The sequence below is a fragment of the Struthio camelus genome, chromosome 5 (assembly GCF_040807025.1).
Source record: "Struthio camelus isolate bStrCam1 chromosome 5, bStrCam1.hap1, whole genome shotgun sequence".
Lineage (NCBI taxonomy): Eukaryota > Metazoa > Chordata > Aves > Struthioniformes > Struthionidae > Struthio > Struthio camelus.
In genome coordinates, this window is record NC_090946.1 from 24574718 (window position 1) to 24593381 (window position 18664).

General features: G+C 38.7%; 1 protein-coding gene across 11 annotated transcripts in view; it reads right to left on the reverse strand.

Moving 5' to 3' along the window:
- The window catches only part of GALNT18 (polypeptide N-acetylgalactosaminyltransferase 18), a 276796-nt gene that overhangs the window by 45476 nt on the left and 212656 nt on the right, over positions 1–18664 (reverse strand). For all 11 annotated transcript variants that reach the window (XM_068945116.1, XM_068945114.1, XM_068945115.1 and 8 more), the window contains 3 exons: positions 10011–10196; positions 8021–8158; positions 3564–3659 (listed from right to left, as the gene is read on the reverse strand). In XM_068945116.1, coding sequence (XP_068801217.1) covers positions 3564–3659; positions 8021–8158; positions 10011–10196 — 420 coding nt within the window. The remainder of the gene's footprint in view (positions 1–3563; positions 3660–8020; positions 8159–10010; positions 10197–18664) is intronic.

Below are 18664 nucleotides of genomic sequence, written 5' to 3' on the forward strand. Positions count from 1 at the left end.
GTGCTTGCTGACAAGTCTGGGGATTTATGCCAAAACACTGTACGTTGCTGTACTGACAACAGTAATAAAGACAATGCTAATTTTGGACAGATAGCGACTGAAGACAGCAACGGAAGGATGTGATGATTAGGAAGCAGTACATTCCAGCAGCAGCATCCAGGGAGGATGAGCAGCTTGGAAAGTTCTGTTGCTCAGATGCTACCGCCTTACAAAGACAAGCACATCATCTACAAGGGTCTTAGCAATATTTCATAATGAAAACACTCTTACCAAAGTTAACACATTATTAATGATTGTTCCGTTAAATTCATGAGACCACATGCCAGGATGGCCACTCATTTTGGTTTTTTTTCACTGGTTCAACATGCACATTGCTTTACTTAGTGGATGGTACCGTGACTCCCGAAAGTTCAGGCTTCTGGGGACAAGGGCAAAACACAGCTACCCTGGGAAACCCCCACTGAAGACAGGAGGAGGATACAACAGACAGCTAATCCCGGATTCCAGTTTTTCAGATGCCCTCTGTCTTTTTAAGACAAACCCAATACCCTGCTGTGGAAAGTTGTTTCTCATTGGTAGGATCAGAGGACTAAGAATATGGACAGTTTGTTTTCTGATTTTCCATTCCATCCCACTGTTCAACCACATGTAAGGTTTGCCTCAATCTCTCTATTTGCAGAACAATACTACAAAATAAACAAAATGATATTATTTGAGGATGTTACGTTGCAGGTTGTAAAGTGCTCTGAGATACCTGAAGGAATGAACTATGAATTCGCTAATGTTTGCTACAGTAGACATATGGAGTGGTTTATTGAAAGGCTGGGGAGTCTTTGAAACACGAGTCTTATCATTACTAATTCTGATTCCTCTTTAAAATGAAATTGAAGCTGTGCAGGGAAAATGATTTGCAATCCTTTCATAGCAATATTTGAGGATAGTTCCTTGCCTCTTTTTTTTTTTTTTTTTTTTTTTTTTTTTACCTTTATTTATGAAACTTTGCATAATGTTCTTGACATTGTCTGCAAACAATGGAATATGGATTTTTAATGTCAGGTACACAGTTCCCCTTCTGTTGACTTAAATTATCCTTTTCCTGTGCACAACATGCTAAAAGAAAACAGTAACCATATGTACAATTCTGGAACTATTACCTGATGTCAACAGGTTATCTAAGCCATTTCTCAGGAAGAAAGCTTAATGAGAATTCAAAACGATTTGAAAGAGCTTAGCAAAAAGAAAAGGAAGTTTGATAAACCCAGCTTTGAAGAGAGGCTACAGCAATAACTAAGAACAGCAACTTAAGTTGTATATGTTCCTGGAAACCAGACATATAAAGGCACTCCATGCTAGCAGTGCACGTGCTAGCTCTAAAACTAAGTGACGTAAGCCGCAACAGTAAAGTTTTGTACCAGACCGAACAGCATCATCGAAACCCTCAGTCACACAAAGCAACCCTGTACCATGGGACTAATCTTTTTGACTAATCTGCTTGCTAAGGCCTGGCAGGTGGGCCAAACAGTCCCTATTATATAGCTTTTAATCACTACTAATTTGAGAATAAAATTTGCATCTTACCAATATCTTCCACGGTCACTAGTAAATTCACTAAGATTAGGAGTATTTATGCAAATATTTCCAATATGCTAGAGAAAATGGAAATGGCTGCAGCTCTGCTTGCCCAAGAGATTATACGCACACAATGGAAATCTCCTAGAAGTAAGTAGGCTGAATCAATTTTATTAGCACTCCCTGTTTCTAATATAATTCCTAACACAGAGGGAGACTGTATCCCTCTTTTGGTTTTCCTTCGCTATTGGGATATTGCTCACATATGGGCATTTTTTGTTTTTTGTAAGCACATCATTGCTTACAAAATAATTAAATCCATGTTAATGAGAAGGAGATGCAATTAACATTGTAATCCTAAAAGGAGAAGAATCCTGTCGACAAAAGTTTGCCTTGCTCCTTTTCCCTTATCTGTCGCTCTCTCTTTTATACAGAACTTCAGCTGACATTCAAAAATAGTTCTTGATACAGTGAATACTGAACTGTGCTAATTGAAGTGACTCTCTTTTGCTGTTGTTTGCCTCTTAACTATAATTAAAATTTCTAATTTGAATTTACAAGTGTGCCTGTAGTGTGTTGTTATTGTAGATGATATGCCAGAAGAGAATTACGGCACCCTCCCAGAAGACGAACAGCTCTGGCTCACAGGTGGTTCTGCAGCTAGCACTGAGGACTAGCTTACAAGCCTCTTAGAGGCAAACAGTGGTTACCACATAATTATGTGACAAATAAGCCACAGCCCATGCAGCGAGCAAGTGTGATGGATGGCGCTTTCAGACATTCTTGTCCACATCATTCATAATTTACTCAAGCACGATGCCACTACTGCTCAATATTAAAGGCCCTCCATGAAGGAAGCCAGCACAGAACCCAGTCAAGAGAGTGCGCAACTTGGCAAGGCGTAACAGAATCATACCCAACATTTCATCAAATTCCTATTTCCAGCTCAGTAAGATATCCAGCTACAGAGGGCAATATTACCTTTTTGATCTGTGTTTATTTCTGAGGTATTAGCATGATTCTCTTTTGCTTGTACAGCCAAATCACGTAACTGACAATACCGTGGGTAAAATCACATTCTGGAATGTATTTAAGTGAAGAGCAACAGGGCCCTTTTGAGAAAGCAAATACAAAACATAGTTAGAGGGGGGGCAAAAAACATTAAAATCAGAGGGATTTTTCAGTGTCTCCAATCACTCCCACATACATGTTTTCTTCATGGTATTTCTGCTTCTGCTGCTTTTCAGAATCAGGTAATTTGCACATCTATCTTTGACAAGCATGTTCTGGACCATGTAAGACACCCCTTTCATTGTCAAGATTTGCACTTTCACCTATGCCCATATAGTTATCCACCTGAGGAAATACTGTCTTTACGGTTAATAAATGTAGCTGTTGTGTAAGGAAATGAAAAGGCTTGGGGCCTTTCATGTATACTATACTGGAGTAACAGGACAACAACAGAGAAAGAAAAACGGAGCTTTAAAAGAAGGGACTGGGCAAGAACAGGGTTTGGATTTTGGCACAACTGTTCCCTGTGAAGAAGGTGGCTGTATATTTCAGATGTGTGAAGCTGAGTAAATACATCAAGTAAAAAGAAAAATTATTGCTTCAGATTATGTATAAATAAACTCTGGGTGTGTCTATATATATACATATATGTACATACAATCTTTTAAAATGCATTGCTTCATTCATGAGATGCTCAGTTAAAGATCAGAAAGGAAAGCTTTTAACAGCAAATCTGGGTCAGTGCTCATCCCCTTATTTCTTAGATTCTTTTAAAATGAATAAACAGACTTCTTTGTCAAAGCGCTTAATATACCAATGATTCTCAACTTATGGCAGAAATAATGTTCTAGCTTCCTATAAAACAGTTACCGGACAGCATAAGGAGGTATTGTAGCAGAAAAACAATGACAGGAACAAGATGGTTCCTCCTACACAGTCTACTAAGAGCAGCAGCAATATGAGAAATCATCAGACAAACTAACCTGTGGTGTCATTCCATGGCAGATATACACGATTGGAATATTCTCTGTGTCTGGCCCCTGATCAAGGCACAAATCACTTTTCAGGGAATTCTGTAGCTGAAACAACAGAAAGAAGAAGAGACCAAACGTCTTAGGCTGGAAAAAAAAAGGTGTGATTGCTTACATTTCTTTGCAATAAAATCATGTGTACTTGAGCACGGAAATATGCAAAATTAAAAATAACTGTTGGAGAGAAAGTATTTGAAGAGAAAGCACAGAAAGCACCGGGGCTAAATTCTTCCATGTAGTTCATGCAGCAGTACTGATTTCAATAATGTTGCACAAGGTTTCAAGGAGTTTCAAGGACTTCAAAAAGCTTTCAGATAGCAGCCATTAAAATATTAAGCCTCAGGCTTCTAAGGTACACACTATATACAGAAGACTTTAAAAAAAAAAAACAAAACAAAACAAAAAAAACCCACCCAGCATATTCACCAGTGCCACTATCTGAGGAGCATGGATGGACTTTCAAACACAAGAGAAAGCCCTGTAACTAAACTGCTCTTCAGAATCACTCAGAAGAGTATTATAATTTCTGGAAATAATTCAGAAATATCATCTCTGCTGACACTTGGAGACTTTTTGCCAATTGGTATGCACCTAGCTCTTCTTCACATTATTCAGGGCCAAACCCATCTGCAGCAATCTAGCGGCCAACAGACTGCAAAGCACTTGGCCTTGTTCTTCACTAATGCCTATGTGTTGCCTCTACAATGCTGAGACGGAATTTCCTTAGAGAAGTCCTAAAATAATGAGCACAGATGACTAAATGGTCTTTTTACAGTATGATGCCATAGATGTGGGTTGCATACCCATGAGCATGTATAAATGTGTTCAATGGTACGTGATCAGTTCAGAGAACTGATGTGAGAATTGTCCGAAGGGAGCGGGCTAAGGGGTGGTGCAGGTTGCAGTCATCTGCGACTGAAAGAACAGTCCTGTCAGCTATGTACAGCATTCTCCTTCAGCAAAAACAATCAGTATGCTTGAAAAGGAAGGCCAGAAGGGCATCAGCACATAAGATCTACGGACAAGGCAGGGACTGAAGCCAGACAACAATATGAAATAAAGTCAACAATATGAACTCATCTTTACAAGATTTCCACACCTTAACTCCAAACTTAACTCTAGCTTTAACAGCAGACAGGACAAAGCTCAACATTAAGGAGAAAAAATGCAATCAATTCGAATACCAGCCTTATTCTTAGCTGCAAGCCTGAAGAATCAAGTAAAGTTTCATCTCTCAAAGCTTTACATTCCTTGGCCATAAACATAGCCACAACCACAACGTAAAGTTAGGTGACACTCTTTTGGCCCTACTGACGTTGCTTTCTCCTAATTCTAAAGGACTGAGAAAGAAATCTGTTCGCAAACCCCCACCCTGACACCACTCCTAACCTTAACCATGTGCCACAGCACAAACCAGAAATGAATAATGATACAACTGTTTTCTCAATTCTCACAAACCTAATAATCAGGAAACAAATAAGGGTGTTCAGATTTTGGATGCCTCTGTCCTAAGCCTAATCTGAGAAATACAGAAAGGATCAAATTGTATGACAGAAATATAGTACAGGTAGATATTATTTGTAATTGATATTTACTCTCTTTAAAGTCAGCGATCTTGACAGAATCTAGCAATAACCCGAGCTCTGAAAACTTTAGATTTCTGTACGATATCCTAAACCTAATGTTTATTTTACCTAGAGCAAAAATATATAAACTGTATGCGAATACAAGGTTCTATCTGAGAGTGATATCAGCATTTTTCCTAACTCTTTGGGCTTAGGCTCGGATCTTGCAGAGACAGGGCTCTGGAAAGTCCCGACTGCTAAACCTGACCCCTGCCCACAATGTAACCCTACGAGCCAGCACAAGGATCCTCAAGAGCTACCAGGCCCTGGAGATGAGGTGGTGAGCCTGCAAAGAGACAGAGAATAAATCCTCAAACTTTCGGTTCTCGCCCCATCGTTTCACCACTACTCCCAGCCCTACCTTCTATACCGTCTTCCTGACAATGCGATCTGGAAGTTCTGGATTCCCCAACTCTTAATTCTAACATGAAAGGTAAGCGGGAGACAGATTTATATACTTTAATTAGCTATTAAAAATGGTTTGCTGCTTATTTTTGTGGGCCTTGAAGGAGCTAGAGATAAACTAGATCCTTGAACTATTCAATTCCAGAGTCATGCATCTAACACCAAACCTAACCTCTATTATATATATATATGTTCTAGAGAACAATACTGACATTAAAAATCAGGCACTGATCAGACCCTGACTGACGAGAGTTATCTTTCTAACTATGTCAGCCCTACAAAATCCAGCAAGTAAAGGGGCTCTGGAAGCTTTCATTTCCTCAAGCCTAATTCTAACCTCAGAAACAAGGAGACGAATCTACACGCTTAAAGGAACCACAAATCATTTTCCTCTATGGCCACAAACAACGTACAGTTGGCTTTTTGAAAATACTCCAAATTCACTAATTCTGTAAGCTCTGAAAATGATATCCAATGGCTATTTCAAGTGAAATAGTTTAGACTAATGTAAATGAACATGCATCAAACACCAGTGTTTTTAAATGAGCGGCTGTATGACTGCTGCGTAAGTATATGGCCTTCTGAGCGTAATTCTGCTCTGCCATACTTGACATAATTCCCTGCTACAGATATAGCCTAATGTTCTGTTAGGCTGCAATACCTAATTTCAGTGCTTTTGAGTGACACAAGAGGAAAACTTCCTCATTTCTAGCTTTTTGGTCCCAGATGGCCAATTTAGGTGGCTTTTGTAATTATTCAGCATTTTTAAAATTAATGATAATGCTATAGTAACAAAATCTCCATTTTATACAAAAAATATGAACAGTTGATGAACCGAAGCACTTAGATGATCAGGAAGCAGCTGACTTGCTTTGAAATAGCCCACCTTTCTCCATTATAAGACAAAGAGAAAAGACATGAAGGAAGACTAGAGGTCCAAGCACTGTATTCACTATAACAATCAGGGCATTCTATGTTTTTATTTCATAGCACATTCTGCTGACTAGTGATCACTAGTTCTGTAATGGGCTCTCTACTTTTTTTTTTTGTTTTTTTTTTTTTCCTATATTGCCAGCAAGGAATCTTCAAAGGCTGGTGAAAAAAATCTCAGCAGAATAAAATCATAGGGTGCCTGCTGTGTGATTCGCATTTTGACCTATGCAAGGCCAAGTTAATCCAGAGACTATGCAGCAAATACCTCAGCTATCCCATTGGTCTTTCTTTTTTTGATTATCATTTACATGTGCAATCACGGATTCTTTAGCCATTTGTATCTACAAGCAAAAGCATGCACCTGTTAGCTCCTTAGGAAAGGTAAGACGTGATTACATCATGGCATCCCTGGGAACAATTCCATACGTCTATGGAATAGGCTCCTTGCGCACACGTCTCATTTTGACACTGTTCTGAGCCATTTTGGAATTCACCCATCATCTCATTCATTTAAAGATGACCTGAACCTTTGCTGGAAGTGTTTTTCTGTTTTTCTTTTCTTTTTGGCCTGCCTGAAAAGCCAGTACTATAACCTCAGCTGATCATCAGAGGGCTCATGGAGCTTTGTGGGGCATATAACCACCTCCGCTGCTAAAACTGAGCAGCTGCTCTGTGACCCTCAAGGGTCTTCACAGAGCCATACTAGCAAACTGCACAACTCGCTCAGACTTCTTGTTGAGGGTGAACGTCTCAAGCCAAATCTTTCAATTGTACGATCTCCTCTTATTAGTTAAATTTCCTCACAGGGACTTGCATACAAAAGAACAAACATAATTCACAGGACTGATTTCTTGCAAATGTAACACTGAACATAGACTCTGAAAAGAATGTCCCAGCTCTGCTAGCTTATTATTTGCCAGTCTTAAGTTACTATGCTCGTCTTCTGTGTCATGCATACCTGTCTTCTCTGCTTAAATTGCCAGTTTTCTAGGGGCAAGGATTGTCTCTGCTTCAATTAGAATAGTGCACTCAACACAGACAAGGGAGGGTACTACTGTCACACAAGTACTGATAACAATTATCCAAAGATACAGGCATTTGAAGCTCCAAATTAAGGTTTTGCAGCTATATGAAGGAGTTTGCAGTTGAGCTTAATAGGCTCCAAAACATCTAAAAATTCGTGCCACTTCTCTGAGTGGAATGCAAGCCATGGGGTTAAAAATAAAAAAAGCAGGAAAGAAGATGATGTACAGAATCCCGCAGCAGGAACTACAGTAGCACAGCAGTTTCTGTCAACTGACCAGTCAAACGAGCAATTGAACAAGTGACTTCAAGTTTATCTGATTCTTTTACTTGGAGCCAGGCATTGCCTGCATAAATTACTTCCACTGTTACACACCTCCCCCCAACTTTTTTTTAAATAATAAGTGTATACAAGATCCTTACCACCCCATAGGCAATAGTATCGGAATACATTCTCATTTCTGGATACACGCTGACAAGATACCATCTAAAGGTCTTGCACTGGAGCTTCTTCCTCAAGGCCTTCCTCTCAGAAATATCACCAATATCAATTCCAGAGTCCTGCACATGAAACAAAGGGCAGAAAAAAAAATACATCAGTGATACAGCTATTTCTGTATAAACTAATCGCCCAGAATCTCTACTGTTCTACTAATTGCAAAGGTGATTTTCATCTGTAATTACTAGCCTTTGGTTGTGAACTGAATCTGTTACCAGTATACATTCCATAAGTGTTCTATTTAAATATGATATATACCACAGGTCACCACTGTGGGGTCTCATTCAAAGTCTGCTTTGGTCAATGGAAAGACAGCTATTGACTTCAGTAAGGTTTAGATCTAGCTTCCAATGAACATAACTGTTGTTCTCTAATTCCCTGGCACTTTCCAAATGCAAAAGCACTTGGCAGTAGGCAGCAAGTTGCCCTGGAAACAACCTTGTTGCTGGCATCCCAGTGCGGCCTAATCGTTAGCGTATTACACTGTCTGGGCATTTCTGAAGTCTGAATTTGCTGTTTCACTGCAAAGAGCAGCTCTACTCCCCTTTCTGAAATATCACCTATTTAATTTCTATGGTAGTATAAAAGATAAGTCGGTATTTTTGTTAAAAGCATTTGCAGAATCTTCCCTCCCTTAATTTTATTCTCTTTTATAGTTCTGGCTAACCTAATTTCATGTGACATACTTCTCTGTAGATCATAAAATGCAAGTTTCATAAAGTTCCTGTATGTAGAAATCAGTAATTTATCACGTTAAAATTACGCAGCAGACGTTTTTAGAGGGGGATGTAAGTGCAAATCCACGGCTGCTATTTGACAGGAAGTAAATGAGACATTTTGCTCTACGTTGTGCTCTAACACTTCCACCTCAGAACAAAACACAGGATAAATAAACTTTCATGGGGAAATCTTACAATCTGTCTACTTATAACACAGACTTCACTCGGTCATAAATGCCACAGAGGTTTTGTCAGCCACCAGATATATGATTTAAAAATAACACTGGATTTTCGTGGCTCTGTATGAAAAGGATATCTTTATAGGTGTCTAGGTTTCAGAGCTGCTGAAGCAAAGACTGTTCGTGGCATCCCAAAGCCTTTAATTGACATTAATCTGAAACAAGGGCATTTTACTATGGAGGCATTTCCTGATTGATACCGAAGTAAAATTGACTTGCACAGTAGCAAAGCATACTAACAAGTAGTTAACTTAGATCTGGCATAAACGGACATAACTCAAGTTGATCACTAATAATAGTAATAATAATGAACCCTCCTCAACCCTGTATCGTTCATAAAACCTCATGGGAAACTGCTCTTTAAGCTATCATTTCTCCTGACTTTTCTAGCAAGTGACTAGACAGAGCAACATGCTGTAGGACGCTGCAGGACAACCAGCTCCTATTCTGATGCGAAATTATTCAAGAACAACGCAACCATATTTATATCAACAGATACAAACATCCCTCATCCCTTGATAAAACTCCTCTTACCAATCTGAATTTTAATAATGTCTGACTGCAAATAAGAAACTTAAATTCAAAATAAAATGTGTAATATGGATATGATATTTCTTTTTGCACTTTCCTGCAACTACTAGTTTAAAATCTCCTTGCAGAGTAATCAGTAAGGATGGTGAAAAATAATTTTGATGAAGAAATTTATTTTTTAAGGAACCTGAAAATAAAGGAATTAATTTTAGAATAACACACAACTAAATATACATATACATATATACATACATACATACATATATATATATATATGCACACACACACACACACCCAGGTAGGTATAAACATACTTACGTACATATGCACATATGGATAACAAAATCATCACAGAAAATCAAAATTCAAAACAGCAGCCAAAGGATCAGGGCCAAAGTCTGCAAACACCAGCCTTTGTGACTCACCTCCTGGGGTATGTTCCATGCCATGTAGACATGGCTCTTAAATTCATCCATCCAGACTTCAGCCACCCTTAGTGCATTTCTCCGGACATGAGCAGTTAGATCTTCTGTGTATGGCTTATGGGCTCTTTCAATGTGGGCAATCCTGGAGCAAGGTAGAACCTCAACACTTCCTCCACACTGCCATACCTACAAGGAAAGAGAGACACCCTGCTAGTTAAAGCACCCTACACCACTGCTGTCCCTCAGTAAATACATGGAAAATCCTTTTATATCTATTTATCAATGTTAAGGAGGAGAATAATAACTCAACGTCTATTTGACTATGGAGAATTTTTTTTAGACAGCTTTGGGAGGAGAGAATTACTACCTTGCCTTACAATGAAATGTTACCACTAATTACCTTACCACAGAATTATTACATTACCAGTAGCCTCTCAACACAATCTTCTGGGATCAATTTAGCCTTCTTCAGTACTGTTAATAAAGTAATTTATAAGGCACCCAATACAGTGGCACGTGGGTTCAAGTTTTAACAACTTACAGACATATCTCTTAGATGGTGTTTATAGTCCCTCTCAACACATACATTCACTATTGCAGAATCCAGAACGAGCCTTAGGTAACAGGGAAACTAAGCCACTGTACAGTATAAGAGCACCAACATTTCAGGCTGTAGGAAGACTAGGAAAATAAATGCATCTTACGCTTTGCTTTAAACATAGCTCAGAAAGGAATCAGATTTATTTCTTTCGAGAAGTGCCAAAGACTAAGATTTTCTAGTGAAGAAGCTCTATGAACAATTTCAACATATACTACCATTACAAGTGATAATACATATATAATGTAGGTGACTGTATCTGCTCAAGTGTGTTTTTGTTCTGCCTAGCATCACAGCTGAGCTAATGCCTGTAACGTTAACGATGAGTATCGTATTCGTTTCTGATTTCTCTTTCTGCTTTCAGCTAAAGAGAAAACCACTTCAGCAGGCTTAACAGTCAGTGAAGTAGTTGAATTCTTTTACGTAGAAGCTCTTTTTTTCTGTGCATCTTGTATTATATAAACTTCAGAACAAGATCAAGACAGTACAATCATAATAGTTTAGGGAATGCTGCTCAGGTAAAAACCCAGGTGTGCTCAAGCTGTTCGATCCTGCTGAATAAAATACCTCAGTGTCTCAGAAACAGGCTTGCTCCACTGAGAAGTGAGGGAGTTTGCCTTATGATACCACTAACAGAGATTCCTGATACTTGGTATCTTCTACCAAGAGAGCAAAAAATGAGAGTGAGGGTGTTCCTCCCTGGCATAACTAGCCCCCAAGAGACTGCATCCTGGTCTCCCTCTCGGTGACCAGGAACTGTGGGCTGGCAGAACGTCGCACTCTGGAACCCATCTCAGACCCCTCCACGTCTGACTGTCCTATAAGCATACGCTCTGCTAAGGAGGCACCTTGTTCAGTCATTCATTTCATATATTTAGACATCTGGCTCGAATACAGCATTTTGGCATTTGGCAGCTCCTGAGAGCGGAAGAATGTGGCATGGATTCAGCATGTTTACAAAGCCGTTTCTGAACTGGTGCCTAATTGCACGCAGCATATGCTGGGAGAAGAGAGCGAGTCTGGGTTTTCTGAGCTCTCTGCAAGACGAGCTACCCCACGAACCTACTGTAAAATCAAGAACGGAGCTGAAAAGACTTCAGTATGTCTCTGTCACAAAAACTTGGAATCCCATAAGAGTAAATAAACATAATCATAACCAACATCAGAGCAAAATTTAGAAGATGATCACAAATACTGGAAAAAAACTGGACAATGGATCTGCCATAAGAATAAATTATAATCTCAAAACAGCATGTGTGTTCTTGTCTTTCCAACTCTCATATAACGTAGGCAACCCAATTTAAAGAGCTAACAAGAAGTACTAGTTTCTCAGAGATTTAATTCTAAATGGTTCAGCTACACTTTCTAATAAAGATTAAATGTGAAGTATCATCAGCCCGTGCTCACACTGCTGCTTTCAATCCAAGCCGTTTCTCAGTACGGCATTCACATTTAACCATAAATTGTTTTAGAGTTATTCACTGTACGCTGCTTAAACTAATAACATGAAAAACAGGGAAGATGTAGACAGACATAACAGCCTGTAACAAGACAATCCACAAACTGCATGCCCTGCTACTCTGCCCGCCCTTTGCTCATTTTAACCAGGGACAGCCCTGATCCAAGTCTGACAGCAAACACCAAATCTTTTCTGGGAATTTCTCAGTGAGATCTGAATCCCATCTCCACAACGAGCTAAGCCAAAAATTTCACTGTCTATAATAAGCTAAATTACCAAATAAATTTCCAGGATCTGCATTTGAGGAGTGAACTCATCTGTAATTTTAGTACTTATTCAGTAATCAATAAAATCTAATTTGACTTTATAATGAAGTCATATGTATTTTCCAAAAACCTCCTGAGATGACAAAAGTCTTTAAGTACAGTTTGGAAACAAAAATTACCAGTACCTGAGTAATCTCCAATTAATCAAATCTCTTGGCCACCCCTTTCTCTCAGACACACCGTCAGTCTTTGTTCTGTTTCTAAAGACTAATTAATTACTCTGCAAGAACCACTGATTCACTTCAAAAATTAACGCTAAGAGGGAGCTGTCAATACAGATAGTGGCAGAACAGGCTGGTTGTATTGAACAGCCTCTAAAACAGATCCTGTTATTTATAAGCAAAAATCTCCTGCCATCTGTGAATCTGTGTATGATTAGCATACACCAAAGCTGGTCTAGAGGTATATGGTAATAGTTCCCATGTAGCAAGATGAATATAAGTCCTTTAATTAACGATTCTTTTAAAGAGGAAGAAATGAGAAACAAACATGATTGGAAGATGCGGGAACCAGCTTAAGTTAAAGCGTGCACAGAGCTTACAGTTACAGCACTAAACAAGTAGCTCCACCCCAGTTGCAGGCTGCAAAGCCTTGTGGAGCCCTCACAGCGCGAAAGGAGAGGCAACACTGTATAAGGACAGAAAGCACAATCCTGACTTGCTCAGCTGATCACATCTGGGACAAGCTATGGCTTCCTGCTCCCCCACAAGTGCTCTTTGCCCATGAGATTACAGTAGGGAGAGAAAGCTCTTTTGTCCAAATTCATCACTGCACTCATGGGGAGCCCAGCTGTCAAGATAAAAACCTGTAGGGAGGCATCATGGTGGGATTTTCAAATGATGTGAAACTCTCCTGGAAACCGCAGTGGATTCTGGATTCCCAACTCCCCTAAACATGTGCAAAATCCCCAGCCAATGGAATGAAGGGTTTTGCTATCCCTCCTCTACTAAACACTATACTCAACACCGTACATGAATACTAAACACTATAACATGAATGACCGGCTGCTGCAGAAAGCGTTAGCTTTTCTTCATTCTTCCCTGGTTATAACTGAAACAAAGGAATCTCTTGCAGCTAAACCACGAACACCTACCCATTCTTTCTTCCCTTAGGCGGACTGCCCGCTCCAATCTGGCTGCTCCTATCTTCCTCCGACCTCCTTTACTTGTGGCTCTGTATTCCAAGCCATCTACAAGGTATAAATCTTACATCAAAAGAGCATGGAACAGATTCATTAATTAATCTGAACTAGCACTTTTCATCAGAGCAACAAAAATATTTTTGTCATTTTAAAAATATTTTTATATTAAGAAATACATTTTCTTAGACTTAGCTCAGAACAAGGTTACGAAGCCTTTTAAAGTGATCTGCTCCTCATTTCATGAAATTTTTGTGGAAAGAGATTGTCTTGATATTTAGAAGGAATTGTTTTTAACGGGATTTACTGGAATGGTGGAGTCAACTCCTCACTCCTCCACATTTCCCACGTGACTTCCAGAGCTAGTTTTTTGCTATTAGTAGTAATCTTTATTCACGCTTTATCCACACTGAATAGCAACTTTCCAGTTCTCCAGCACTGTCACCTTACATGATGACTATAAATATTTACCAAGGTTTAAAATTAGTGAAGTTTTTCCAGATTAACACCAACAACTTTAGTAGGGAGTGTAAAGGTAAAACAGCTCTAAAGATTTTAATTTTTACCACAGACAATAGTTCAAAGTAAAAAATTAGGTCTCTGAATAAACGGCTGCTGCAATTAGTAATACTTAATGACAAACCCGCTCATACAAATCGAAGAAAGAAACTGAAAGGATGAATTTCCTAAACTACTTTTAAAAGGAAATATACCACCTTTTCCTTTTACTCGGAAAGATTTTTTTTTTTTTTTTTTAACATATGGTAGCAAGAGCTGGAAATTGCTAGTGATAGCATCAATTTCCTGCCAAATACCTAAACATATGTTTACACTTGTCAAAATAATATATGCTTTGAGCACCATAATACAATAAATAATTATAATTCATAATTCATAATTTACAAAATGTAAAGCTATATCAATGGGGCTGAGGTTTTGCCTTAAGGCAGAATCCTTAGACAGTTTTCAAGTGTCAGGCAGTGCATATCTTGGGCATATTTAAAGTCATTGGTGGAGCCCCAGCAATGCAAGATGTTCCCACTTTGCTTTTCTTTAGAATTTCTCTTAGGGTCTGTTCCTGCTGGTTTACTTTGCAAAAACAATCTTTTAGGAAAAAAATGGAGTTGTCCTTTCAAAGAGCTGTCAGAAGCCACTTCAGTGTGTTTTCAACGATCCCTTCCAAAAGAGTACCTTAGAACCAGCTGTTCATTCCTGAATTTCCTGAGGGGATTCATATATTTGATATAGCCCCAAGAAGGACTTGGAGAGCTTCTTCCTCTTGACAGGGCTCCTTCGTTACTATCAAAACAGGGGTAGAACTCCAGAAGACGTTTCAGAGGTGCAAAGCAACAGTAATAGTGCCTAGGCACTTTCTATACTGTAATTCTAACTTTCTAAGCTGAAAGACTGAAATCAGCAGTCTATGACCTAAACTAGGGAAAGCAAGTGGGAGATGACAGAAACATCAAAGGAATACAGAGAGCCCATCCGAAAAAAGCATGAGGGAAGAATCTCTTTCTTTTTTAAATCTTTACTTGTCATGAGCTATATGGAGAATTTGACCAAGCTCTAAGCACCGCTTACTGCTAATTTACTAAACATACATTTACACATAAGCCACAATTGTGGCCCTACGTCTGTGAATTTAGTGTACCAACGTTAAAGTAGCCACAGAGAACAACTTCCTAAAATCAGAGAACATATTCTTTGCCACCTGCCGTTGTAACCAATCTAAAATAGGCGGAGAGGAGAGGGACACCAGGGATGCCTGCATGAGTGAAGATAAAGGCTACTATTACAATTCTGGGCCCTTATTTATCCTCAAATAGATACTTGATTTTGACCTTAGGATGAGTTTTACAAAATGTGAAGGAATTATTAACCTTATGAAGGAGGCAATTAGACAGACAGCATAAGATTTCCTTGACTTGATAAGTACTTTCCTTGATAAGTACTAAAATAAGATTTTCCTGGAGGAGGAAGTACAATCAAGTATGATCCATGTCAGGGACCAAGACTGAACTTTACTAACCAAGGTAATCACACAAATGCACCTAACTATGGTTTTGCCTGAATACAGAGGTAAAATCAGCATGGGAACAGTCAGGAAAATGGAAGACAAAAAAAGAGAGCAGACGATACAGGCAGCAACAGAACAAACCAGCTGGGTCTCCCCTTTGTTAAAGGAATAAAGGACCCAAGCGCTGGGCAATGCAAAGAAATGGCACAGGTGGGCAAGCAAGGGAATCAGCAACATGCCAGACGGACTCCTTCAGCATATGGCAAAGGCTTACACCCTAATACAGCTATGGTGTCATCCCTCACTCAATTGCACCAAAAAGGGCAGCAGCGACTGCCCTTGCACAGCCTCCAGGGTGGAGCAGAGAGGGGTGACTGACACCTCCTTATATTTGTCTAAATTAATCTGGTGATAATTTTTCTAAAGCAAATTCCATTCACATCTGGAAAATCTATTTCATTAGATAAAGGCTCTCCATTTCTATTTATTTTTATAACCCTGACCTTGAGTAAATCCTTTTCAATTGCACTCAAACATATTTGAGTTTGCAGGTTTAATCAAAACAATTACAATTCTGAAGCTGATCCCCCTCTCAAATACATAATTTATACTTTATTATAAAATAATATAACACTTCTTCATTAGAAGGGTTTATTTTTTCTCTCTCTTTAATCATTGGCTATTCTTTTCATGTTATGGTAGTTTAATCTAATAAAAAAATAAGTCCTACATGATGTTGAGCAGTTCATTAGCATGTACTGCATTTGTTATATTTACACGTCATGCAATTTCTCAGAGAACTAGTATAACCTTGTTTGAAACGATCATTGCACTTAATCATTTAAAAAATTTGTTTGCAGTCCAAGGGGTTTGTTGGGATTTCTCAAAAGCGGAAGCGTTTTCTAGCTTCTGTGATGACTGCAAAAGCCAAAATTAGAAGAAATCATTAAAAGTGGCCTGAAGAAAAAAAAAAAGTCAGTGTGAATTAATCACTACTGTGGATCCAAACAAATAGTTACCAGTATCTTCAACATACATTTTTGGGAACAATTTAACACAACAAATATTTGTGAATCATGACTGCTTGCATTTCCCCTGAGCTTTTTTATTTTATTTTTTTAAACCTTTGCCGTTATCATTAATCATTTACAGAGAGCCAATAATGAGCTCACTGCTTTACGGGCAAGTAGTATGAACAAACTATTTTGATCTAATACTGTCACAGCTGGGTCTATGATCATTTTGTGACTGCATTTTTGCGTCGGTATCCTGACAGCTGACTGCAGAAAGCACAGGGAGAAGGGTCAGACACAAAGACCACTGAAATCGAGGTCCTTTTTTCTAGTAGCACACAATGGGTTTTGGAGCAGACCCTGAAAAATTTTCAGGTTGTCATAGGTATTTGGGTATCTGTAAACCTAGAAACTATACTCACTAGATCATATAAGTCAATCTTTATTTAGGTGATATCTCCACTGGTGTCAGATAAATGTCACTAAATAACTGCAACCGTTCAAATAAGTACTGTTCAATTTGGCTAACATTCCCTAAAGTCAGCAAGAAACCCTGCACAGTTTTCTTTATTCTACTTGTAACAAACAGGTTCCTCTTGCTGAAAAAGTCTACCCAAACAGTAGAATTAAACGCAGAGTCCTGGGGTAAGTCAGTTAAATTCAGGATTAGAAAATCAGAATATAGGTGGGAGGGAAAAGAAAGAAAATACAGTGCTTACAGAAGCTATGATTCTGGTTTACTCCCTGCTTCTAGACGTTGATTAGGCTGGAAAAGAGAAATCATGTCCTTGGGGTGCACCCCTGCAGAGCGGGAAATTAGGGTGTGAATTACTTTGAAGAGGTGATGGCCTACAGTTGCAGCTCAAAACAATATGCATAGAGAAATCAGTGACTGAAGAGAGATCTTTTAAGTCAGTTCATCCATTTTTTAGCTAGGACACAACTGTTCCTTGGTTTTAAATTACTGAAGGCCTTTGAGGTTTCTGAAGACTATTCTACTTTTCTTCATCATACAAGCCTTTCAGGCAAACACACGTATTTTATGTGTGACAATAACTTTTTTTCACACCCAAGTGAAAATCTTAATGTGAAGCTGTAAGCAACTGACAAAAATACACCTCCCTCAACACTAAAAGAATTTTGAGTAGGAAATAAAAAGGCTTTAACATAACTAGAGCTGCTCTCAACTTTTAAAATGTAATCATCCCTTAACTCTTACTTCTGAAGTACTCATTAATCGCGCCATAGGCCTCATTTTATGTTAATTGAGCCTTTACAGAAGACCCTCATTGAAGAAGTAATACATGTAAAGGTTTTTCCCATATTAAACTGTCAGTAGCTTTTAACCCTTTCAGTTAATTGCTTCACTATGTAATTTTTTAATTGTTTTGCTCTGCAGAGGTTAATTTTGCACTTGTCTCCACGAGCTGTAAAACTTTTACAATGCATTGTTAAACTACGTATGCTGTACTGCTGTTTTATAACGGCAGCAAGCTATTCTATGACTTGTGTTACTAGGAGATAACACGCTTCAAGGGTCACTGAAGGCACAAGGCTTTATTCAGTTGTTTTTCAAATGTATCCATCTCACTGCTAGGCACAGCAAAATCAACTGTGACACATAAATCACTACATTGCCAAATTTAAGTCATAAATAGGAAGTAAAAGAAATCACCTTTCATCATAAGAGGTGAAAAAGAAGCAAACTAAATAACCAGATGACCAATGGTTTGGTATTTATGCAATAACATATTGTACTGTCCATTGTTCATGCTTTTGCCTTCCTCTCCCCCCAACACACCCATAACTGAGCTTAATAAGTGTTGTTAATCTTGGACTTATGCTAAAGACTTGATCAGTACCAAAAGACCAAGCCAAAGGTGCTGTGACATGTGTAAAGGTATCCGGCCTTTGCAGCTTTGACCTAAACATGCTAGGTTGTGGGTGATTCCATCTTGGTCATCTAATCTTTTCTGCTAGAGCACAACAGTCCATTTCCCTCTCTCTGATAGGCCTTTCTCTCATCTGTGTCAGATTACTACAAAAGTCTTGCAGCATTAAAAACTCTTCATAAGCCTCAATTCCCACCAGATCTCTCCT